Here is a 26438-nt window from a genome sequence, read left to right as displayed (position 1 = left end):
TCAGGAGAAGGCAATGGCATCCCACTCCAGTACTCTTGCCTGGAAAATCCCATGGACAGAGGAGCCTGGTAGGCTGCTGTCCATGGGGTCGCTAAGAGTCGGACATGACTGAGAGACTTAACTTTCACTTTTTACCTTCACGCATTGGAGAAGGAAATGGCAACCCACTCCAGTGTTCTTGCCTGGAGAATCGCAGGGATGGGGCAGCCTCATGGGCTGCCATCTATGAAGTCACACAGAGTCAGAAATGACTGAAGCGACTTAGCAGCAGCAGCAGCTGTCTTTTCTCGGTGGAAAGTTCTGGCTGGCCAGGGCTGACAGCAAGAACTTTGATGAAGCAAGAACAGATGAAGGGAGCCTGGGTCACCCACTCTAGCATCTTCACTTGAGTCCTAGAAAAATCCCCAAATTAATTCCTCAATGACTTGAAGTAGATGTAACACAACAATAATTCTTTCCACCAGACTCAATTTTTTTTTCTTTACTATATCTCTTAGTGCTTGGAGCTTAGCTGTAAGGTCACTATGTGGGTTCAGATTCCATCTTTGTCATTTTTGAGTGTGACTATGGACTAGTTGGCTAAGCCTCTCAGTAACACTGTTCTCTCAACTGTAAGACAGGGTGGCCCTTGGAAGAGCTAATTGAATCAATGCATGCAGAGACTTAGAACTTGGCTGGTGTGTCAGAAGATTCCAAATCTATTGCTGCTGCTTTTACGATGATGATGATACTTCTTGTTCTTTCTTCAAGCTCTGGTCTGGTTTTTTGTTTTGTTTTTTATCAAAGTAGTACAGTTGACTTACAATTGTATAGAAGTACAGCACAACTTACTATGTTGTGCTAGTCTTGGCTGTACAGCAAACTGACTCAGTTTTACACATATTCTTTTTAAAATATTCTTTTATGGCTTATCCCAGGAGATCAGATATAGTTTCCTGTGCTATTACAGTAGGACCTTGCTGTGTAGTATCCATTCTAAATATAATAGCTTGCATCTCCAGCCACAGATTCCCAGTCCATCTCTGTGCCTCCCTTGTGCCCCTTGGCAACCACAAGTCTGTTCTCTATGTATGTAAGTCCGTTCCTGTTTCATAGATATGTTCATTTGTGCCATATTTTAGATTCCATACATAAGTGATATCATATGGTATTTGTCTTTCTCTGTCTGACTTACTTCATTTAGTATGATAATCTCTAGTTGCATCCAGGTTGCTGGCATTATTTCGTTCTTTTTTATAGCTGAGTAGTATTCCATTGTATATACGTACCACTTTTTCTTCATCCATTCATCTGTCAACAGACATTTAGGTTGTTTCTATTTATTTCAGTTCAGTTCAGTTCAGTCACTCAGTCATGTCCAACTCTTTGTGACCCCATGAATCTCAGCACGCCAGGCCTCCCTGTCCATCACCAACTCCTGGAGTTCACTCAAACTCATGTCCATCAAGTCAGTGATGCCATCCAGTCATCTCATCCTCTTTCGTCCCCTTCTCCTCCTGCCCCCAATCTCTCCCAGCATCAGAGTCTTTTCCTGTGAGTCAACTCTTCACATGAGATGGCCAAAGGATTGGAGTTTCAGCTTTAGCATCAGTCCTTCCAAGGAACACCCAGGGCTGATCTCCTTTAGAATGGACTGGTTGGATCTCCTTGCAGTCCAAGGGACTCTCAAGAGTCTTCTCCAACACCACAGTTCAAAAGCATCAATTCTTCAGGGTTCAGCTTTCTTCACAGTCCAACCCTCACATCCACACATGACCACAGGAAAAACCATAGCCTTGACTAGACGGACCTTAGTCAGCAAAGTAATGTCTCTGCTTTTGAATATGCTATCTAGGTTGGTCATAATTTTCCTTCCAAGGAGTAAGCATCTTTTAATTTCATGGCTGCAATCACCACCTGCAGTGATTTTGGAGCCTAAAAAAATAAAGTCTGACACTGTTTCCACTGTTTCCCCATCTATTTGCCATGAAGTGATGGGACCGGATGCCATGATCTTCGTTTTCTGAATGTTGAGCTTTAAGCCAACTTTTTCACTCTCCTCTTTCACTTGCATCAAGAGGTGTTTTAGTTCCTCTTCACTTTCTGCCATAAGAGTGGTGTCATCTGCATATCTGAGGTTATTGATATTTCTATTTATTAGCTATTATGAATACTGCTTCTATGAATATAGGGTTGCATGTATTTTTATGAATTATAGTTTTGTCTGAGAATATGCCCAAGAGTGGGATTGCTGGATCACATGATAATTCCGTTTAGCTTTCTGAGAAACTTCCAGTCTGTTTTCCATAGTGACTGCACCAACTTATATTTCCACCAACAGTGTAGGAGCTGTGGTCTGTTTTAATGTGGGTTTTAAGGATGACCACGTTAAACTTCTACATGAAATAATTGTGTAAGAATGTTCAAGTATAACAGAAGATGATTTATCAAAAATCAAGGATACATCATCAAAAAGAAAAAACACTCCATTATTTTATTTTTTAAAAGGTAGGTCTGGGAAAATCAGCTCCAGAAAAAGCCTATTTGGATGTTAAAGGTCTGGACTTCATTCAGGAGACCTCTGTCCTCAATCTTGACATTTCCTATTTTATTAGCTGGCTATGTGGCATTCAGTAAGTCTGGGTGCATGTGTGCTAAGTCACTTCAGTCATGTCCGACTTTTTGCAACCCCATGAACTGTAGTTTGCCAAGCTCCTCTGTCTGTGGGGATTCTCCGGGCAAGAATACTGGAGTGGGTTGCCATGCCCTCCTCCAGGATCTTCCTGACCTAGGAATTGAACCTGTGTCTCTTAGGTCTCCTGCATTGGCAGGCAGGTTCTTCACCTTTAGCTCCACCTGGGAAGCTCTTGAACAAGTCTACTCAATCTTTTTTGTCTCAGACCCCTCACTATAAACCAGTAGTAACTGTACCTGGTTTGACTCTGTCAGAGGGATATTATAAGGATTATGTGAAAATATAGAGCTTCCCAGGTGGTGCCAGTGGTAAAGAACCCAACTGCCAATAAAGAAGACTGAAACATGGGTTTGATCCCTGGTTCAGGAAGATCCCCTCAAGGAGAGTATGGCAGCCCACTCCAGTATTGTTGCTTGCAGAATCACATGGACAGGGGAGCCTGGCGGGCTACAGTCCATAGGTCAAAGAGTCAGACATGACTGAAGAGACTTGGCACCCACACGTGCATGTGAAAATATAAAAAGATTTGTATTGCAAGAAATATTACTTCTATATTAATTTCTATTAGATATAAGATCATGAATTGAGTTCCTATAATATGCAGATGACACCACCCTTATGGCAGAAAGTGAAGAGGAGCTACAAAGCCTCTTCATGAAAGTGAAAGAGGAGAGCAAAAAAGTTGGCTTAAAGCTCAGCATTCAGAAAACTAAGATCATGGCATCTGGTCCCATCACTTCATGGGAAATAGACGGGAAAACAGTAGAAACAGTGTCAGACTTTATTTTTTGGGCTCCAAAATCACTGCAGATGGTTATTGCAGCCATGAAATCAAAAGACGCTTACTCCTTGGAAGAAACGTTATGACCAACCTAGATAGCATATTCAAAAGCAGAGACATTACTTTGCTGACTAAGGTCCGTCTAGTCAAGGCTATGGTTTTTCCTGAGGTCATGTATGGCTGTGAGAGTTGGACTGTGAAGAAGGCTGAGCACAGAAGAATTTATGCGTTTGAACTGTGGTGTTGGAGAAGACTCTTGAGAGTCCCTTGGACTGCAAGGAGATCCAACCAGTCCATTCTGAAGGAGATCAGCCCTGGGATTTCTTTGGAAGGAATGATGCTAAAGCTGAAACTCCAGTACTTTGGCCACCTCATGTGAAGAGTTGACTCACAGGAAAAGACTCTGATGCTGGGAGAGATTGGGGGCAGGAGGAGAAGGGGACATCCGAGGATGAGATGGCTGGATGGCATCACGGACTCGATGGACGCGAGTCTGAGTGAACTCCGGGAGATGGTGATGGACAGGGAGGCCTGGCGTGCTGCGATTCATGGGGTTGCAAAGAGTCGGACACGACTGAGCGACTGAACTGAACTGAATAGGAAAATGACCATGTGAGAGTCCAGAGTCTTGGTTTAGGAGTCATGCAATGTATGTCTTTCGCTATGAAGCTTTTCTAGTAACTTGAGATCTACCTGTAGATCAAATTAGATTACCTGTAAGGAAGTGCCCTGCAAGTTGGAAAGATTCTTGTCAACATAAAATGTTTTCATTCTCATTACTTATATAATTTAAACATTCAACGATGGTAGCAGTTGTTGCCCAAATATGTATTTTGAAGAGCTGATGTCTCAAAGGTAAATTCCCCTGGACTAAGTGTTTTATGTGTGTTGCAACTGTGATAATGTCATGAATTTATCAGTTACTTTTTTCCTAATTAGGACGTTACTTTCTTCAGTGAATCAATATGAATGTGGTTCTCGACACCTCCATATTTTTGGGGAAATTTCTATATTATTTTTTAGAATCTTTATTTTACAAGATAATTCCCAAGAAGAAAAAGGATGTTACAGGAGAGATTGTCCTTATAACAGGAGCTGCAAGTGGACTTGGGAGGTTATTGGCTATCAAATTTGCCAGGCTTGGAGCCATTTTAGTTCTATGGGACATTAACGAAGAAGGCAACATGGAAACATGTAGAATGATCAAAGAAAAGAGGGATGCGAAAGTATTTCCCTACACGTGCGACTGTAGTAATAGACAAGATGTCTACAGAGTTGCTGATCAGGTAAGCTGACTGGTGTTCTTACCTCTATGCCCAGGAAAAGGGCTGCATCTAATATGTGCTTTTGCAGAAAGAGGAGAAATTTTGTTGTACACTTCTTTTCCTATGCCTTTCGCTTGAGTCTGCATGTCAGAAATCTGACTTTGTAGGGACTTCCCTGGCAGTCCAGGGGTTAGGACTCCACTTTTAGTGCAGGGGTCGTGGGTTCAATCCCTAGTTGGGGACTGAAGCAAAAAAAAAAAAAAAAAGAACCTGAATTTGTGACCTTCAGAAAAGGAAACAAGAAAACAATGCGGCTGTAAATTTGATGAACCTTTTGACCTGTTGCCAGCTGCTTTTCTGGTGACTCATTGCCACCAGAAGTCTGTAGAAACTAGAACTAGCCCTGTCTAGCTACCTGTCCTCTCTAGGTCCTTGTTCCTTGTTCATCAGTAAAATGAAAAGATTGGACAAGATGATCTTCAAGAGGACAGGTCTCTGTATTGTATGATTCCAGCATACACCACTGTCACCTAGAACTGAGGGTAGAAAGTAGGGAGGATGGGGAAGAAGCATGTTTCTAGATTACATTTCCTCTTAGATTTAACTTATGGACGTTCGTTCTAACTTCACACTTGTCATCGTTCAGTCGCTGAGTCATGTCCAACTCTTTGCTACCCCATGCACTGCAGCATGCCAGTCACTAAGTACTGATAAATGCTTTAATTATAATAGGTATTTATTGTGTAACTACCAAACCCTCTAACGACAGTCCAGCCCTCATGTGGTGTTTTAGCCGTCTGCCGTGGGTGAGTGCACTGAAGATAAACACAGACTGAGAGAGAGAGCAGAAAGCGTGTCACAATTCCGTGAGACTCACAGTTCCCTGGGGAGGACACGGCATACCACACAGGGCCTCCAGGGGACACACTGGGTGGGTCAGGAGGCAGGTGAGAGAAAGGGCATGACCCAGAGCCTGCACTGCGGTTTCCACAAGTCGGAACAGGTAAGGCAGGATCAGCCAGCTTAGGATGGATGAAGAGGAACCACGTGAGCAGGATCTGGGGCATAGGGGCTGCCCCTCGCCCTCTGATACCTGACGCTGGGGCCATTAGGACAGTGTATATACGGTAGCCTATGGGCTTCCTAGGTGGTGATAATGATAAAGAACCTGCCTGCCAATGCAGGAGATATAAGAAACACAGGTTCGATCCCTGGGTTGGGAAGATCCCCCATAGGAGGGTATGGCATCCCACTCCAGTAATCATTCTTGCTTGAAGAATCCCATGGACAGAGGAGCCTGGCAGGCTATAGTCCATGGGGCTGCAAAGAGGTGCACATGACTGAAGCAACTTAGCACGCACATATGGTAGCCTACAGTGAGAGCCTGGTGGGGAAGGTGCTGGACTTGTAAGCTTAATGGGCTGATCAAGATGGGGAATGCCCTGGCCTCTAGCCAGAGCCTCAAAACCAAGTGAAGATAGAGCAAGACAAAAAACTATATTACAAGTAGCTACTGTTCTGAGCATCTTATGCACATAATAACTCCTCTAACCAACACACACAGCCCTCTTGAGAGTATACTGTTAGCATCCTTGCCATTTACAAAGAGGAAACTGAGGAGTAGGAAGAGTGTGCAAGTTGCCCAAGATGCTGAAACCAGTCATGGGCAGAACCAAACATGCCCAGGACAGGAGTGGGGCGGTCAAAGTCGTTCTCTTCTCTGCTATGTGACCTGAAAGTGTCCATGCAACACAGTGTGATGACAGAATATCTGAGGGGCTGTCCATCCCTCTGGCAATCTATGTAGACACTTATCTTCTGAACCCTCCTCTTCGTTTTCTGCTTCAAAGTCCTTTTTCAATTGTTCGTTGATTTATTTTGGGGTGCACTGGGTCTTTGTTGCTGTGTGTGGGTTTTCTCCAGTAGTGGCAACTGAGGACTGCTCTTTTGTTGCAATGTGTGGGCGGTGGCTTCTCTTAAAGCAGAACACAGGCTGTAGGGCACAGGCTCAGTAGCTGTGATGCACAGGCTTCCTGCCAGGCATGTGGGATCTTCCCAGACCAGGGATCAAACCTGTGTCCCCTGCATTGGCAGGCATGGATTCTTCACCACTGGACCACCAGAGAAGTTCTTCGACTTCAATTACTATTGCCTCCTTCTTTGTTGGGATCTCATAGGATTTGTTCTTTATAATCCATCACCAACTAATGAGGATATAACCTAGGGATAATATATAGATCCCAGGGGTATTCTAGAACAAGTGGACTCAAAATCAGGTCTTATTTTGCCAAATCAATGTGGCAAGAAAGGTTCACAAATGGAGGTCTTTGGGGCTAGCTCAGGGAAGGAGCCTGCGGGGGAGTGGCGGTCCCAGGACCACCACTAAGTCACAGATCAGGACTCTGAAATTTGCAGCGTCATCATACATAATCTTTTGTTTTTCAACTAATTTATTTTGATTGGAGGATAATTACTTTACAATATTGTGACGATTTTTGCCATACATCAGCATGAATCAGCCACAGGTATACATGTGTCCCCTCCATCCTAAACCTCCTTCCCCACTCCCTCCCAACCCCATCCCTCTTGTGTTGTCCCAGAGCACCAGCTTTGGGTGCCCTGATTCATCCATCGAACTCACACTGGTCATCTATTTTCTATATGGTAATGTATATGTTTCAGTGCTATTATCTCAAATCATCCCACCCTCATCTTGTCCTACTGAGTCCAAATGTGTTTTTCACATCTGTGTCTCCTTTGCTGCCCTGTGTATAGGATTGCCAGTACCATCTTTTTAAATTCCATATATATGCATTAATATACAGCATTTGTCTTTCTGACTTACTTCACTCTGTATCACAGGCTCTGGATTCATATATAATATTTATAGTAAAGTGGGCACAATAACATTGTCTGCTCTAGTGATGACAGGAAGCAAAGGCATAGAGCAAATTGATGACAGAGTAGAACCAGGGTTCCATCTGCCTGGAATCAAGACCCCTGCCACATCCCCAGCAGTGACCCACCAATGTGTCAGCAATAAAGACACCCTCACAGTCCTTTTTCTTCTATCAAAAGCACTGTAATTTCCATCACCCCCAATGAATCTTTCCCTCTTGTTTAAAATTTCCTTGCTGTATAGTAGAAAATGAGGCCAAAAACTTTAATCAAAAATTGTCTTTTCATCATTTGAATGTATCTTGGACTTTTCTTTGCTTACAGTCCTGTAAATAGAATTCTTCTAAGTCAACCATTTTATTAATATTGACTGTTCTGTATAATTTCCATTACTTAGTGACTCCCAAGAAACCCAAATATTAATACTACCATTAGACTTTATCTACCAGAATGTCAACAAGCCATGGACATTATCCAGACCCCTGAAATTTATAGGAAACTTCAATAACAGCATTCTAAAGGTCTCAGTAAAGGGACTTTCCTAGAGGTCAGAGGTTAAGACTCCAGGCTTTCACTGTAGGGGCCTTGGGTTTGATCCCTGGTCAGGGAGCCAAGATCCCATATGCCATGGGGCATAGCCAAAAAAACAATGATAATATTTTTAAAAGGGCTCAGTAATTTTCCAAAATTTGACTAAGGTAACTTTCTCATCTCCACCACAGAAACCCAGTACACAAATGAATTTTTTGTTGGAATAACCAGTGTCATGCTTTATTCCTAAATGTCCAGGTCCAATCACTTATTTATATTTGTTAGTGTGTCTGTGTGCATGTTCACATATGTGAGATTTGTTAGTTACAGAAGTAATCATTTTGACCACAGAGAAGTAAATCTAGGTAAAAAGAGCTTTTACTTTCTTGTATGTGTGTCGAAAACTGAGTGAGAATCACTGTGATTCTTCCCAAAAGCCAAAAGCTATCCTTTGGCAAAATCTTAACTTCTGAGAACCTCTGTTTCTTCATCTGTAAACTGAGATCAGAACGCTTTCCTAAACTCGCAGTGAAAATTAAATCCTATTACCTAGATAAAGTTCTTCATAGCTCTGGGTCCCTAAGACTGAGGGATCTTCTTGGACAGGATGATGGTGACCATTAGGTTTTTCTTAGATATTTAAGAATGCCTACACCAAAGATTTCCCATCCTCCAGAGGCCCAAGTTCCTCCCCAAGCTGGTCTAAGATCAAGCACTTGTTCACACTGGCTCCCTCATCAAGCCAAAAGCTCACATCTCTTGGGTGTTTGTCCCTGTACTGCCCCTCTCCAAAGCAGAGGGGCTTAATCACTCTGCCCAACATCGATGCAGCAACAATAATCCTTCCTTTCAGAGCCTGTTCAACTCGATGACATCAGGAGCAGTTTTTCCCTAATATCTTCCCACCATATGATCTGGAAGCCTCAACACAGAGCAATAGGTGGGACCAGGACAACCAAGTCAAGTTTTTTCCGAACGTCCTGTTCGGAAAAAAGAACAGATTGTTGTGACAGCACCAAAGACACAGTTCAGGGCAAAACATCTTCAAATCGTTGTTTGAGCATGCATCATGCTTTACGTCATGTTTTGCCCCAGGCCGGCTTTATCAAGGTCACTGCAGTGTTTCCTGCAGCCCAGCTTCCTCCAAGTAGGGCTGGTGGTAGTAGGTTCCGTAAGAGATGAGGTAAGCAATTCAGAAGGAAGGGTGAAGGAAGACCCTCAGAACACAGCAGTGGTAGCACAGCTGGAAACTCAGGGAAATAATTGGGCATAGACAATAATTAGACCTGGGGAGGTCTTTTTTGACAGAGGTCACAGGCCCACAGACACCTGTGGTGAGAGTCAACATACCTGTGTTTGGGATGTCTTTGTGCTCAGCACTGGCCATGACCTACAGGGATGGGATGAGCTCCTGCACCTGGTCACAGAGGAGTCAGGAAGAGGGCACCTACAGAAGTAACTGCCACACACACCAAGTTGAAGAAAGACACAACCACCATCCAAAGGGAGACATTGAGAGCCACACAGGGAAACAGAGACAGCACTCTGCAGTACCCCTGGCATTCACCTCTGGCAAAAAGGGACAGTAACATGACAAAAATAGGAGGCAGAGAAAATACACTGCAACACGCAGTCATCTCTGCACACACACAAAGATAGGCAAAACTGACAAATCAATCATAAAGCTACTTTAAACTTGCTGAATTTCTATGAGAGAGATAAAATAGCTGTGTTTAAAGAAACTACCTGAATAAAGTAAAAGTAATAATAATAATGGCATGGAAAAATAAGTAACCTAACGTAAATGAATTATCTGCCTCGCTTCTGCACAGGTTAAGAAGGAAGTGGGCAATGTGACCATCCTCATTAACAATGCAGGGGTCGTGACGGGAAGAGAGTTCCTCAAAACTCCAGACCACATGGTGGAAAGATCATTTCATATCAACGCCATGTCTCACTTCTGGGTAAGTCTTCTCTTTTTTTCACTTTGTTTTGTTGGTGAATATGAGAATTTCATGTAGCTCTATAAATGAAAGTCACTCAGTCGTGTCGAACTCTTTGCAACCCCGTGGACTGTAGTCCATGTGAATTGGCCTGGAGAATTCTCCAGGCCAGAATACTGGAGTGACTAGCCTTTCCCTTCTCCAGGGGATCTTCCCAACCCAGGGATCAAACCCAGATCTCCCGCATTGCAGGCAGATTCTTTACCAGCTGAACCATAAGGGAAGCCCGAATTCTATAAACAACTAGTCAACCATTTATCTGTTGATAGACCATTTGTGAGTTCCCATTAATAGACTAAGCAGAACTCTTGGCCTATCCAGAGTTGGAGGCAGAGGTGGCTATGGGCTTGATAGCCAAAACATCCTTTGTTTACTGGTATTATTGTTCAATTGCTGAGTCATGTCCAACTCTCTGCGACCCCATGGACTGCAGTATGCCAGGCTTCCCTGTACCTCACCATCTCCCGCAGCTTGCTCAAACTCATGTCCACTGAGTTGGTGATGCCATCCAACCATCTCATCCTCTGTTGCCTCCTGTGCCTCCTCCTGCCTTCAATCTTTCCCAGCAACAAGGTCTTTTCCAGTGAGGCCATTCTTTGCAACAGGTGGTCAAAGTATTAGAGCTTCAGCTGCAACATCAATCCTTCCAGTGAATATTTAGGTTCGATTTCCTTTTGGATTGACCGGCTTGATCTCCTTGATGTCCAGCAGTGGCAGACAACATTCCTGGTCCACACCACAGTCTGCTAGGTGCCTCCATGCTTTTGCTGTATGCCTTTGAACTTCTTTTAAAATGTTATGGGGAGCCAAATATTTCTTGTAAACTGACCCAACTGAATATTCTTCTAAAGTCTTGAAGTCTTTTAAGGTGACACTACAGAGTAACACAGTTCCTGTTGATATTAAAAGGTTGTCCCAAAGGTAATTTTTTAAAATTGCAAAAGGTAATGCAGGTGGAAAAACAAAGTCCAAGTAATTGGCAAACCTGTCCAAAGTTCAAAAATACTAGTTCTTTTTTTTTGTAACAATAAAGTTATCATTTGTTGCAATTCAACTGAACACATATTTGCCGTCTTCATAACCTGAGCTATTTTGTGGAAATAGTGATAACTGATCTAATCTATAACCAGGGGGAAAACATTTAGGAAGTACAGTCATCGAACTTTTGCATAAGAAAAATGGAATCTTACAACAAATACAACAAAATAAAGACAAGCAAATCTGACACTTGTTTGTATTACACCCCACATGTGATCAAATCAGGGAAAATAGATATATCTATTTATCAAACACATGACATTATTTCAGAGTTACCTTGATTGTACATATATGTAAACCTTTATTTGTATCTATGTCTCTGATTAAAATGATATTCCCAAAGTTTCATTGATGTTTTTGATGACTAAATGCTTCCTCGACATTTACTTGCATTCCTTTCTCTTCCCTTTAATGCTGGGAATCTGTACATCCAGAACAAATAATGTCTTTATAATATAAATATATCTTCTAGAATGTCTTTAAAAAGCCCTCCACTGACACATAGGGCTAGAAATACAAACAGACCCTTGAAATATCCAGTCACCTTTTCCCTGTGAGGAAAACATTATTTTCAACTGGAAACAGAAAAATGATAGCAACATAAGAGATGCCAGTTGGATCCCTCGGTCAGGAAGATCCCCTGCAGAAAGGAAATGGTAACCCATTCCACTATTTCTGCCTGGGAAATCCCATGGACAGAGGAGCCTGGCAGGCTGCAGTCCATGAGGCCGCAAAGAGTCAGACATGCAAACACCAGGTGTTAAACAAAAATTTATTAAGTGAGCTTGTAAGGTGATCACATACTTGAGCAGAAAGAATAATAAATGAGTAATGAATATTGACACAGTGTGTTTATATTTTCCAGACTTGTAAGGCCTTCCTTCCTGCCATGCTTGAAGCTAACCATGGTCACTTAGTTTGCATTTCAAGTTTAGCAGGAATCTCTGGGATCAATGGGCTGTCAGGTGAGTGCTCCACCAGTGACTTTGTATCTCCAACTCACAGCACCCAGAAGTCAGGACTCTTCCAGGCATGGAGAACTCTTCTGCACCAAGGGGAAGTCTCTAGTACATTTGGCTCTGTTTGTAATGCCAGGATTCCTTCCCATTTCCCAAATTTGAATTCCACATGTAAGAGATATCATATGCTATTAGTCTTTCTCCGTCTGGCTTACTTCACTTAGTATGCCCATCTCTAGGTCCATTCATGTTGCTGCTCCCCTGGCGGGACTCCCCTGGTGGTGCAGTGGTTAAGAATCTGCGTTGCAATTCAGGGGATGTGGGTTGGATCCCTGGTCAGGGAACTAAGATCCCACATGCCATGCAGCAACTAAGCCCATGCACCACAATTAGAGAGTCCACAAGGAAAGACCCTGCATGATGTAACTGCAACCGGAGGCAGCCACATACATATATTTTAAAATAATAAAATCACTCTCTTTTAATAAAAAATAACACACAGAGAAAAAATGAACCAATTGGCTTTGTACTCTTCTTAGGTTAAGAGAAACTGAAATCGTTTTCATTTTGTTGTTTGTATGCTGGAGAAGCTCTGCTGCTACTGCTAAGTCACTTCAGTCATGTCCGACTCTGTGTGACCCCATAAACGGCAGCACACGAGGCTCCGCCATCCCTAGGATTCTCCAGGCAAGAACACTGGAGTGGGTTGCCATTTCCTTCTCCGATGCATGAAAGTGAAAAGTGAAAGTCAAGTCGCTCAGTCGTGTCTGAACCTCAGCAACCCCATGGACTGCAGCCTTCCAGGCTCCTCCACCCATGGGATTTTCCAGGCAAGAGTACTAGAGTGGGGTGCCATTGCCTTCTCCAGGAGAAGCTCTACACAGTCACAAAAACAAGACCAGGAGCTGACTGTGGCTCAGATCATGAACTCCTTATTGCCAAATTCAGACTTAAATTGAAGAAAGTAGGGAAAACCACTAGACCATTCAGGTATGACCTAAATCAAATCCCTTATGATTATACAGTGGAAGTGAGAAATAGACTTAAGGGCCTAGATCTGATAGATAAAGTGCCTGATGAACTATGGAATGAGGTTCGTGACATTGTACAGGAGGCAGGGATCAAGACCATCCCCATGGAAAAGAAATGCAAAAAAGCAAATTGGCTGTCTGAGGAGGCCTTACAAATAGCTGTGAAAAGAAGAGAGGCAAAAAGGAAAGGAGAAAAGGAAAGATATAAGCATCTGAATGCAGAGTTCCAAAGAATAGCAAGGAGAGATAAGAAAGCCTTCCTCAGCCATCAATCCAAAGAAATAGAGGAAAACAACAGAATGGGAAAGACTAGAGATCTCTGCAAGAACATTAGAGATACCAAGGGAACATTTCATGAAAAGATGGGCTCGATAAAGGACAGAAATGGTATGGACCTAACAGAAGCAGAAGATATTAAGAAGAGGTTGCAAGAACACACTGAAGGACTGTACAAAAAAAGATCTTCACAACCAAGATAATCATGATGGTGTAATCACTCACGTAGAGCCAGACATCCTGGAATGTGAAGTCAAGTGAGCCTTAGAAAGCATCACTACAAACAAAGCTAGTGGAGGTGATGGAATTCGAGTTGAGCTATTTCAAGTCCTGAAAGATGATGCTGTGAAAGTGCTGCACTCAATATGCCAGCAAATTTGGAAAACTCAGCAGTGGCCACAGGACTGGCAAAGGTCAGTTTTCATTCCAATCCCAAAGAAAGGCAATGCCAAAGAATGCTCAAACTACCACACAATTGCACTCATCTCACACACTAGTAAAGTAATGCTCAAAATTCTCCAAGCCAGGCTTCACCAATACATGAACAGTGAACTTCCAGATGTTCAAGCTGGTTTTAGAAAAGGCAGAGGAACCAGAGATCAAATTGCCAACATCTGCTGGGTCATCGAAAAAGCAAGAGAGTTCCAGAAAAACATCTACCTCTGCTTTATTGACTATGCCAAAGCCTCTGACTGTGTGGATCACAATAAACTGTGGACAATTCTGAAAGAGATGGGAATACCAGACCACCTAACCTGCCTCTTGAGAAACCTGTATGCAGGTCAGGAAGCAACAGTTAGAACTGGACATGGAACAACAGACTGGTTCCAAATAGGAAAAGGAGTATGTCAAGGCTGTATATTGTCACCCTGCTTATTTAACTTCTATGCAGAGTACATCATGAGAAACGCTGGACTGGAAGAAACACAAGCTGGGATCAAGATTGCCGGGAGAAATATCAATAACCTCAGATATGCAGATGACACCACCCTTATGGCAGAAAGTGAAGAGGAACTAAAAAGCCTCTTGATGAAAGTGAAAGAGGAGAGTGAAAAAGTTGGCTTAAAGCTCAACATTCAGAAAATGAAGATCATGGCATCCAGTCCCATCACTTCATGGGAAATAGATGGGGAAACAGTGGAAACAGTGTCAGACTTTATTTTTTTTGGCTCCAAAATCACTGCAGATGGTGATTGCAGCCATGAAATTAAAAGAAGCTTACTCCTTGGAAGGAAAGTTATGACCAACCTAGATAGTATATTCAGAAGCAGAGACGTTACTTTGCCAACAAAGGTCCATCTAGTCAAGGCTATGGTTTTTCCAGTGGTCATGTATGGATGTGAGAGTTGGACTGTGAAGAAAGCTGAGCACCGAAGAATTGATGCTTTTGAATTGTGGTGTTGGAGAAGACTCTTGAGAATCCCTTGGACTGCAAGGAGATCCAACCAGTCCATTCTGAAGGAGATCAGTCCTGGGATTTCTTTGGAAGGAATGATGCTGAAGCTGAAACTCCAATCCTTTGGCCACCTCATGTGAAAAGTTGACTCACTGGAAAAGACTCTGATGCTGGGAGAGATTGGGGGCAGGAGGAGAAGGGGACGACAGAGGATGAGATGGCTGGATGGCATCACTGACTCGACAAACGCAAATCTGAGTGAACTCCGGGAGTTGGTGATGGACAAGGAGGCCTGGCGTGCTGCGATTCATGGGGTCGAAAAGAGTCGGACACGACTGAGCGACTGAATTCAACTGAACTGATGCTATATAGAGCTATAGGAGTAGAGTGGCCACAGAAAATGACTTTAAAGGATGCTTTCCCTGGTAACTTAGATGGTAAAGAATCCGCCTGCCAATGCAGGAGACTCAGGTTTGATACCTGGGTCAGAAACATCCCCTGGAGGAGGGCATAGCAACCCACTCCAGTATTCTTGCATGGAGAATCGTGCACTTAGGACATGACTAAGTGACTAACACTTTCACTTTGCACCCAGAATAAGCCGAAAGGGAAGGGAGTTTCCATTTTCAAAATAACTCCATGAATTAACTTGTCAAAGTCTGTTGCTAACAGCTCCTCACTCTGTTTCAGATTACTGTGCCAGCAAGTTTGCAGCTTGTGGCTTTGCAGAGTCACTCTACTTTGAATTAAAGCTACTACAAAAAAGTAAAATTAAAACCACCATTGTTTGCCCATATTTTATCAAAACTGGAATGTTTGAGGGCTGTTCAACCAAGTAAGTGAAATCTTACAGTAATCTTTGCTCTTATGATAATCTTCCAATATAGGTAATTATCATCTTTCATTTTGAAATTTTGAAATATGAAAAGTAAAACAAAAGACTGGTTGAATGCCTGCGTTAGTCAAAGAAAACATTCAACCTGCATTAAATTAATGAGTCTACTCCATTTAAGGATAATAATATGGTTATGAGCATATGGTATTGTGAAAACATAAACTTAAATTGCTAATCAGAATATTACAATATAACAGAAAAGTTGGTAGTGAGAAGTTATTAAAATCTTTAGCATTGTTGTTGAAGATAATTTTTTTCTAAAAAGAACACTGTAGTAAAAATCATCCAAAAGATAAAATATTTTGAAAGATTGACTAATATATGTGGGGAAGTATTGGAGGATGATATAAGTTTATATTTGGTAGAATAGACCAAGGAAGGAACAAACACGAAGACTATTATACAAAGGAGCCAATCAGTGGAGTATATTGAAAAATATAGACATGGTCTAGGGCCAGTGTAGTTATTACAATTGTTAAAAAGGGGATTGACAGGAACCAAATGCTATGAATCAGCTTTATCTGTAGGAAAGAGAGACAGCCAACAAAAAGCTGTCTAAAAAGCAATGAGGCTATTTAGAGTCTAAGGAAATCATAAAATTAAATTAAAAGTGTCAAAACAGGTGATGGAGTTGACAGTACAGCAGGGAAAAAGCTCTCACAAGGAAACATCTACCATGCAAGTCAAAATTAGCAAAGACAATCATTTAAAATATTTGGAGATTGACCAAAGAGCATGCAATCCATTGAGAAGTATTTATTTAACAAAACCTACAGAAATTTGGTAAGAATTCTGAGAGGCCTTGGCACTGGAACCAGGAACTACACTCATCCTCCATACAACAGCTCTGCCTTGCAGAACAGCTGTTTTAGGGGCTTGGCAAACCAGTGGTAATTCCCATGTCTCTGGAGGGGCTTACCGGTGGCTTGGTGGTAAAGAAACAACTGCCTGCCAACGCAAGAGCCACAAGAAACTCGAGTTTGATCCCTGGGTAGGGAAGATCCTCTGGAGGAGGAAGTGCAACCCACTCCAGTATTCTTGCCTGGAGAATCCCATGGACAAAGGAACCTGGTGGGCTGTAGTCTGTAGGGTCACAAAAAGCGACTGAGCATGCAGCATGCACGCACACACCCCAGTCCCCGGAGAGGGAGAACTCCGCTGGATAGTTGGGCAGCACTTGAATACTGAAAGATCCCGATTTCTGTGGAAGGCCTCCAATGAACGGATAGACTCAGTCAGTGTTTGCTCCTCCACCTCCAAGGTAGGAAAGGCCTGGGGAGAGGCTATTGCTGAAGAAAGCAGCTCCTCTTCCCACAGCTCTTTGTTGTTGGAGCAGCAGTCATGTGGCAAAAGACCTATGTGTGTGTGGTAGACCTACGCGACAGTAAAAATTAGCAGACCCCAACCCCCAGGTTCTGGGTGCTGGAAGACCCATACAGGCTGGTAACAGCAGCTGGGTGGCAGCATCACTTCCTACCATTCCCCCAGACTCGGTTTGATATCTAAGGTGAGAAACCCAGTGAAGAGCCATTTTCTCATCACCCAACTCCTGCTTCATAACAGGGGTTCTGACAGACAAGGTCACAGTCAGCAGCAAAGACTGGCATCTTTCCCCCTCTGCCATTGGATAAAACCATAAATCAGAACACTTCAAAAAAGAAAAAGAAAAATAGAACTACCAGCTAGCAAACTACAGCATAAGAGGTAGACCAGCTAGAGGCTTAAGAGAAAGAGGCAGTCAAAGATTGCCTGCTTAAAACCACAGTTTCCCTGGATGGAGTCCTTCAAGGAATGACATCAGAAGCCACACCTTGGAGGAGAGATAGACCTCATGGAACTAGTTTCAGCCAAGTGACTGAGGAAATAAACAAGCAAACAATCGCAAAGGACAGTTATCCAGAGTTGCTACCATATGTCATCTAAAATGTTCAGTTTTTAATAAAAAAGTATGATAGGCAAATACACAGAAAAGTGTGACCCATACATGAGAAAAACCCATAGGCAATGGAAATTGCTTTGAAAAGGACCCAGATGTTGGTCTTAGCAGACAAACTTCAAAGCAGCTATTTTAAATCCATTCAAAGAGCTAAAGAAATCCATATTTTTAGAATGGAGATGTTTCATCAAATATTAATAAATACAGATTTTTTTAAGCAAATGTAAATTCAGGATTAGAAAAGAAGAGTAAATGAAAAGGAAGATGCACTAGGGCAGCTCAGCAGTAGATTTGGCTGGCAGAAACAGAAAAAGTGAACCTCAAGACGAATGAACAGAGAATATGCAAGGAAGAGAGAATGTAAATGGGAAAAGAGGAACAGATCATCAGAGAAAGCTGGGACACCTTTAATCATATCAACATATACACAGGAGAGTAACAAAGAAATAACAGAAAAGATCAGAAAAAGCATTTAAAGAAATGATGGCGGAAAACCTCCCAAATTTAATGAAAAACATTATTTACATATAAATGGCAACCCACTCCAGTATTCTTGCCTGGAAAATCCCATGGACAGAGGAGCCTGCCAGGCTACAGCCAATGGAGTTGCAAAGAGCTAGACACAACTAAGGGATTGAGCACACACACAAAAATAGAATTTTGAAGAGGGGTGTGGTTCAAGAAATACAGAAGCATAATATAAAAGTATAAAATGTCAAAGTAATGTCTAACGGGAGCTTCATTACATGCTCATCCCATTTCAACTCCAGTTAATTTTGCAAACATCTGAGTTTGCTTACTGTAGTTACAATAGTGTGCCTAAAATAAAGCCACATTATACATGCTCAGGAGCATTTTCCTTTGGGTAAAATAATTTCGCAGTTCCACTTCTTAATAGTATACAGCTATCTGATGTTTGGGCTGAAAGAGAGAAAAGAAAAATATGAAAAAAAATCTCAAAGCACTTCCCTCCATAGATCTAGACCATCACAGAGGAGAAAATCAATAAAGGCCAGGAGTTCACTCCAGGAAATTAGATACGCTAGCTTTTGTTTACTCACTAAGTCATGTCTGACTCTTGTGACCCCACAGACTGTAGCCCACCAGGCTGCTCCATCCATTACATCTCCCAGGCAAGAATACTGGAATGAGTAGCCATTTCCTTATCCAGGTGATCTTTGCAACCCAGGGATTGAACACGCATCTCCTGGGGCTCCTGCACTGCCAGCGGATTCTTTGCCACTGAGCCACTGGGGAAGCTGGAAACGTGTGAGCACTGGTCCCAATATGATCACGAGAGAAAACACAAGGCTTTTTCTAATATTTACACATGATTTGCATACTTATAGACATATGTTGATGACCTGATATCTAAAATTTAATAATTAGTGCTCACCATGGCAGCAAAAAAATACCACTTTAACAGTATAACTTTTTGTGATTTTTTTATTCCAGGTATCCACTTTTGTTGCCATTGCTGAAACAGGAGTATGCTGCCCAAAGTATTGTAAATGCTATTTTAGAGGAGCAGTTGTACTTGATAATACCCAGATTCTTGCATATTGCATTGTTCCTGAAACAGTAAGTGAATAATGACTTCTCTATCATTTTGGTTGTTTGTGAACAAATTGCTCTCATCATTGCTACCTCTTTTTACCAGAAAACAATCTTGTATCTTTCTTAAGGTTGAAGGAAGAATAATATCTAAATAATGCCAGGGCAACTTATTGGACTAATTCTAGCTGTGCTTGGTTATTCCAGACGTTGAGAAAATTCAGAAACTGTTGGTTCTTACAGAGTGCTAAGTTGCTCCAGTAGTGTCTGAGTGTTTATAACCACACAGATATAGCCTGCCAGTCTCCTCTGTCCATGGGATTTTCCAGGTAAGAATTCTGGGGTGAGTTGCCATTCCCTTCTCCAAGGGAATCTTCCTGACCCAGGGACCAAACGCATATCCCTTATGTCGGCAGGTGGATTCTTTACCACCAGCACCACCTGGGAAGCCCTCTTAGAGAATAAAAATTATTAACTTCAAGAAAAACAAATAGAACCCCAATGACAGGAGGTGAATTCTATCACTTCAGCTGACATAAAATTCTATTTTGAAAACAAAGGACCAATAAACTCGAGTGCATTGCCAGAAAAATATTAAGGATTTTTGGCAAGTTCCTCACTTCCTCTGGTGAAAGAGGACCTGCAACTTCATGCTTAAAGTTCCAGAGTCTTTGTGAGTGCATTTAGGCCAGGCCCACTATCTTCTCTGAAGAGAAGAAAGAACAGCGTGTAAGATTCATCGAGTGTCTACTTGGGCCGGACTCGGCATGACAGCCTTACGTGGTTTATCACACTTCGAGTAACTGAGACTTAAAGACAGGAAGTCATTTTTGCAGGATTAAACAGCTAATGGGGCTTCCATGGTGGCTCAGATGGTAAAGAATCTGCCTGCAATGCAAGAGACCTGGGTTTGATCCCTAGGTCAGGAAGATCCCCTGAAGAAGGGTATGCAACCCACTCCCAGTATTCTTGCTGGAGAATCCTATGGATAGAGGAGCCCTCAGGCCCCAGTCCAAGAGGTCGCAAAGAGTTGGACACAACCGAACAACCAAAATACACTCTGTGGCCTGAGCACTGGGACTTTTCAAAGCTCTGTAGACAGCATTCAGTGCCCGTGATGCAACATTTCTGCGTTTGCCCCTCTCTGCAGTGACATGCAGTGTGAGGCACAAGAATTCACATGTAATCTTTACAAAGATATTTCTCTTTTGTTTATTTATTTGTTTGGCCACAATATGTGTTATGTGGAATCTTAGTTCCCCCGCCAGGGACGGAACCCACGCCTCCTGCAGTGGAAGCCCGGATCCCTAACCATTGTGCCACCAGGGAATTCCCTGAAGATGTCTCTTAGACTCCTTCTAAAGCATTCTGAATTTTTTTTCCTCTGCTTTTCTCTAGAATAGTATCTCCAAACATGATGATCACGATGGCTGAGTACCTTGGAATGGACATTTCCCTGGCTTCATTTATAGAACGAGAGAAATCAGGGGAATTTCAGACCAAAACCGAGAGGAAACAACAGTAGCTAAAGCTCCAGATGTGGTAATAAGCGTCATGAGGGACAGCCACCGGAAGTCTTGTTCACGCTCAGAGCACTCCAGCCTTCGAGCAATGCCGAGGCTTCCAGAAGTGCTCACCGGGACATAGCTGACACTCTCACAATCTCCCTAGGCATTCACATTACATACTCAACACTTTCCTGTCACTTTTTAGTCTGATTAAAAAATAGAATAAAAAACACTGCAGCCATTCTAATGTCAGAGAACTCAGAGAATACAGTGTATTAATGAAAACATATTAATGCAAATTAACCTTAATTTCATTTTTAAATAGAGTAGATGATACTTTTAGAAAAAGAGTAACTCTAAGTAGACTTCTAAAATTGCAGTTTTAGGTTGATAATTTTTAAACATTATATGTAAAGAAAATTTTTAGTATAGCTGTTAAGAAAAATAACACTTTTCTGTGTGCCTATTAATTCCTACTGGAGCTGGATGACCATATCAAGATCCTTAGGGAGGCACTGAATCTGTTTTTTCAATAAAATAAGTCCACAACTAATCATGTTTGTTTGTATCTGAATATGCCTGTAATTCTTAGCTTCTTTATATGTTATGATGTTTCCAGGTGGCACTAGCAGTAAAGAACCCATTTGCCAATGCAGGAGACATAAGAGACTCAGGTTCAATCCCTGGGTCACAAAGATCCCCTGGAGAAGGGCATGGCAACCCATTCGATGTAGCCCTGGCAGGCTACAGTCCATGGGGTCACAAAGAGTCAGACATGACTGAAGTGACTTAGCACACAGTACCCACATGTGCTCAGTCATGTCTGAGTCTTGTGACCCAGTGGACTGTAGCCTGCCAGGCTCCCCTGCCCAAGGGATTCTCCAGGCCAGAACACTGGAGTGGGTTGCATTTCCTTTTCCAGGGAATCTTCCCAACCCAGGGAATGAACCCACATCTCCTGCATTGGCAGGCGGGTTCTTTATCACTAGCGCTAGCTAGGAAGCCCTCTTCTTCCTTACTCCATAGGGAAAAAAGTACATATTAGACTCTGTACTGCTGGTTTGAAGAAGAGACTTATTTTTATAATTCAGTCAATAAATTAGCCTTAACTGTGATGGGTTTGCGTACACGACATGCGCCACCTCTGTTAAAAATGTATATACTAATTCAAATGTGCACCTCACCTGACAGCCCCAGCAAACACTCCTAAGTGACTCTGTTGAGTTCAGAAATGTACTTGAGCTGAATCACAGGACAGTAACCTAGCTTTGTCTCTGACAGGTCAAGAGCGAGTGATAACAGCAAAACCAAAAAAAAAGAAAAAAAAGAAATATAAAGTATATTTTTCCCTCATAGCTCAGTTGGTAAAGAATCTTTCTGCAATGCAGAAGACCCCAGTTCGATTCCTAGGTCGGGAAGATCCACTAGGGAAGGGATAGGCTATTCACTCCAGTATTCTTGGGCTTCTCTTGTGGCTCAGCTGGTAAAGAATCCACCCACAATGCAGGGGACCTGGGTTGAGAAGATCCCCTGGAGAAGAGAAAGGCTATCCACTCCAGTATTCTGGCCTAGAGAATTCCATGGACTGTATAGTCCATGGGGTCACAGAGTCGGACATGACTGAGTGACTTTCACCTTTATTCGTTAACCAAAAAGTGAGCATTCAATATATACAATCTATCCTATTATTTGGGGCTTCCAGGTGGCATTAGTGCTAAAGAATCCACCTGCCAATGCAGGAAACGTAAGAGTTGTGAGTTTGATCCCTGAGTGGGGAAGCTCCCCTGGAGGAGGGAATGCCAACCCACTCCAGTATTCTCACCTGGAGAATCCCATGGGCAGAGGAGCCTAGCGGGTGACAGTCCATAGGGTCGAAATGAGTCAGACATGACTGAAGAGACTTAGCACGCATGCACATCCTATTATTTGGAACATAGTATTTTTACAATTACTCAAATAAAGTTTAATTTGCAATAAATTAGAGGAAATTTTTGAACTAAAAGAGGAATAAAAATTCCAAAATGCAATAGTTTTCAGGAAATAGGTTATCTTTTAACAGTTCCGTAGGTAAAAATCTTTATAAACTTTTGACATCTCTGCCTTCTTAAACCAAGCATTCAAACAACTATATACATTTTTCTTAAATTTTCATAAATTCCCACTAATTTTCCTTAATGTCTAAGGAGAATTAACATATTTCTGTCTATCTGGGTTGACCCCCAGGAGTGGCTTTTGAATGGCCATTTATCTCTAAGTACACTAGTCCCCACACCCCTATTGGGCATCACCTTCCGCTTCACTCAGTGAGGAAGGGTCCTGCTACTTCTAATTGGGCCCCTCTTATTTTCAATGGTCAAGCTTCAGGAGGGTCTTTTATGCATTCGCTTGTTCATTTGTTCTGCCTTGTTTGCTGAGAGTACCTACTCTGTGCAGCAAGCTTCCCCAGTGGCACAGTGGTAAAGAACCCGCCTGCCAATGCAGGAGACACAAATTCAATCCCTGGAGAAGAAAATGGCAACTCACTCCAGTATTCTTGCCTGGAAAATTCCGTGGACAGAGAAGCCTGGCGGGCTACAGTCCATGGGGTAACAAAGAGCCAGGCGTGACTGAGTACACACACACACCCCACACACATTCTGTGTGGCACTAGACACACAGCAGCAAAGAAGGCAGTCACTTAGTGAGGGAGGAGATATTTGTGACAACTTTCAGCCACACAGGGGCTTCGGTTTCGTTTGGTCTTGCCTGTTTCCTAGTTAATGTCGGAACTCTGGCTTCTCATCTTGTAGGTTGACAAGGTTTAGAAACTGCAGAGTCTGTTTCTCTGAGCTCTTTCATTTAGGTTGTGGGTAAATGCTAACCTATGTTTTGTTTTTCTTCAAGAGACTGTTCCCTGAGGTTGCCATCCTAGTTCTGTTCCCCTGGTAACCTGGTTAAGAGTCAAATGTCATATATGTTTCTAAGCAGTGCTGCTTATGAGGAAAAGGATCACTGATTGGTAACTTGCAGCAGACTGAGAGGAGCTGTGGATGCATCTTAAGGGCGTGATGGGGAGGGATGACTCCCTGAGGCTGAGTAGGGGAATCTGGTATGTGGGATGCTGTAGGCAGTGCCCATGTCAGCTCTGTGGGGCAAAGACCTTGTCAAGTCCTACACTCGCCCTGTCTGCATCTCCCCAGATCTGGCCCAAGAAGATTATTGATGTCTGTGCTCAAACTGTCTGGACTGGGGGACTGCCACCCCTTTCCCACTCCTCCTCTCAGCCTCAGAGTGGACCCCTGTCCCCTGAGTCCGAAGGTGGAGTTGAAACTAAAAGATTCCCTCGGGGCGTGGGGGGGAAGCAGGCACTGAACTTTCTCTTCCTATTTCAGTGCTTTCTGAAATGTGAAAATATATAACAACTGTTCGTGTAATTATGTTCCACATTTTCAAATAGAGCAATGAAATCTGTCCAGTAGAAGCAACAAAACTGAATTGATTATTGAGTCTGAAATTTGGTCACATCTATTATTTCCTTCCACCAAGTTCTCAAAAACCACAGTTACCCTAGCCCTTTTCACGTGATGGCTCCCCTCACCCTTTCCCTGTACTTAAAACACTTCATGGGGATGTTTTTGGGAAGTGAAGATTCATGTCAGCATGTCACCCCCTTCTGATGTCTGTGTCAGAAGCTTTCTCTATCTCTTTTATAATTTAATAAAACTTTATTACACAAAAGCTCTGAGCGATCAAGCCTCATCACTGACCTCAGATTGAACTCTTCTCCGGAGGCCAAGAATCCTGGTGTCTTTTGTGGTTCAGCAGCAACCTTTCATGTTAGGGGCTCATCTGGGATTCTTCAGGACAAGGTAAGGATGCTTGGAGCTCTAGTTCTTTGTTCTCCTAGCAAACATGTTTTCTGCTGTACTTTACTAACTATAGTGCACTTGTGTGAATGAATGGCACGCCCTGCAAGTGAGGGGAGCAAGTGAGGAGCCCTGCTCTGCCATTCCATGGTGACCTCATACGGCTTATGGCAGAAATCCAGACAGGGGTTTATACCAAACTGCCAATGGACTTCTCTGGTGTCTCAGATAGTAAAGTATCTGCCTACAGTGCAGGAGACCCGGGTTCAATCTCTGGGTTGGGAAGATCTCCTGGAGAAGGAAATGGCAACCCACTCCAATATTCTTGCCTGGAAAATCCCGTGGACTGAGGAACCTGGTAGGCTACAGTCCATGGGGTCGCAAAGAGTCAGACACAATTAAGATGGTAAGCTACAGTCCATGGGGTTGCAAAGAGTTGGACACGATTGAGCACTTACTTTCTTTGAGAAGTGAAGATTCATTTTTCCAACAGGAAAATATTATAATTGATAGTTACTCTCTCCTTGCAAAGCAAAAGTCCCTCAGTCATCTAAGACTCTATGAACTGTAGCCTGCCAGGCTCCTCTGTCCATGGGACTCTCCAGACAGAATACTGGAATGGGTTGCCTGCCCTTCTCCAGGGATCTTCTCAACCCAGGGATCGAACCCAGGTCTCCAGCATTACAGGCAGATTCTTATTCTTGTTTTAATTGGGGGCTAATTACTTTACAATATTGTGGTGGGGTTTGCCATACATTGACATGAATCCACCATGGGTGCACATGTGTACCCCTGTCCTGAACCCGCCTCCCACCTCCTTCCCCATCCCATCCCTCTGGGTTGTCCCCGTGCACTGGCTTTGAGTACCCTGTCTCATGCATCGAACATGGACTGGCGATCCACTTCACATATGATGATATACACGTTTCAGTGCTACCCTCTCAAATCACCCCACCTTCACCTTCTCCCACAGAGTCCAAAACTGTTCTTTACATTTGTGTCTCTTCTGCTGTCTCGAATATAGGGTCATCATTACAATCTTTCTAAATTCCACATATATGCGTTCAGTTCAGTTCAGTTCAGTTCAATCGCTCAGTTGTGTCCAACTCTTTGTGACCCCAAGAATCACAGCACACAGGCCTCCCTGTCCATCACCATCTCCCGGAGTTCACTCAAATTCATGTCCATCGAGTCGGTGATGCCATCCAGCCATCTCATCTTCTGTCGTCCCCTTCTCCTCCTGCCCCGAATCTCTCCCAGCATCAGGGTCTTTTCCAATGAGTCAACTCTTTGCATGAGGTGGCCAAAGTACTGGAGTTTCAGCTTGAGCATCAGTCCTTCCAAAGAACACCCAGGACTGATCTCTTTTAGGATGGACTCCTTGCAGTCCAAGGGACTCTCAAGAGTCTTCTCCAACACCACAGTTCAAAAGCATCAATTCTTCAGCACTCAGCTTTCTTCACAGTCCAACTCTCACATCCATACATGACCACTGGAAAAACCATAGCCTTGACTAGACAGACCTTTGTTGGCAAAGTAATGTCTCTGCTTTTGAATATGCTATCTAGGTTGGTCATAACTTTTCTTCCAAGGAGTAAGCGTCTTTTAATTTCATGGCTGCAGTCACCATCTGCAGTGACTTTGGAGCCCCCCAAATAAAGTCTGACACTGTTTCCACTGTTTCCCCATCTATTTCCCATGAAGTGATGGGACTGGATGCCATGATCTTCATTTTCTGAATGTTGAGCTTTAAGCCAACTTTTTCACTCTCCTCTTTCACTTTCATCAAGAGGCTTTTTAGCTCCTCTTCACTTTCTGCCATAAGGGTGGTGTCATCTGCATATCTGA

General features: G+C 42.9%; 1 protein-coding gene across 1 annotated transcript; it reads left to right on the top strand.

The window, feature by feature from the left end:
- The first annotated feature begins 4420 nt into the window (after positions 1–4420).
- LOC138446078 (short-chain dehydrogenase/reductase family 16C member 6) lies at positions 4421–21295 on the top strand. The gene is made up of 6 exons (XM_069600806.1): positions 4421–4741; positions 9982–10113; positions 12056–12155; positions 15543–15687; positions 19139–19264; positions 20636–21295. Exons 1-6 carry the CDS (start codon positions 4421–4423, stop codon positions 20760–20762), a joined length of 951 nt encoding a protein of 316 aa, XP_069456907.1. The 3' UTR covers positions 20763–21295.
- Positions 21296–26438: the final 5143 nt, after the last annotated feature.

This window comes from Ovis canadensis, chromosome 9, assembly GCF_042477335.2.
Source record: "Ovis canadensis isolate MfBH-ARS-UI-01 breed Bighorn chromosome 9, ARS-UI_OviCan_v2, whole genome shotgun sequence".
NCBI lineage: Eukaryota > Metazoa > Chordata > Mammalia > Artiodactyla > Bovidae > Ovis > Ovis canadensis.
Note: the sequence above shows the minus strand (reverse complement) of the source record. Positions and strands in the feature narration are given on the sequence as shown.

Excerpts from the sequence above, each read along its gene's own strand:
- LOC138446078 (XM_069600806.1), top strand. The coding sequence starts at position 4,421 with ATGAATGTGGTTCTCGACACCTCCATATTTTTGGGGAAATTTCTATAT. Across the intron at positions 10,114-12,055 it reads ACGCCATGTCTCACTTCTGG|ACTTGTAAGGCCTTCCTTCC; the intron begins GTAAGTCTTCTC and ends TATATTTTCCAG. Across the intron at positions 12,156-15,542 it reads TGGGATCAATGGGCTGTCAG|ATTACTGTGCCAGCAAGTTT; the intron begins GTGAGTGCTCCA and ends ACTCTGTTTCAG.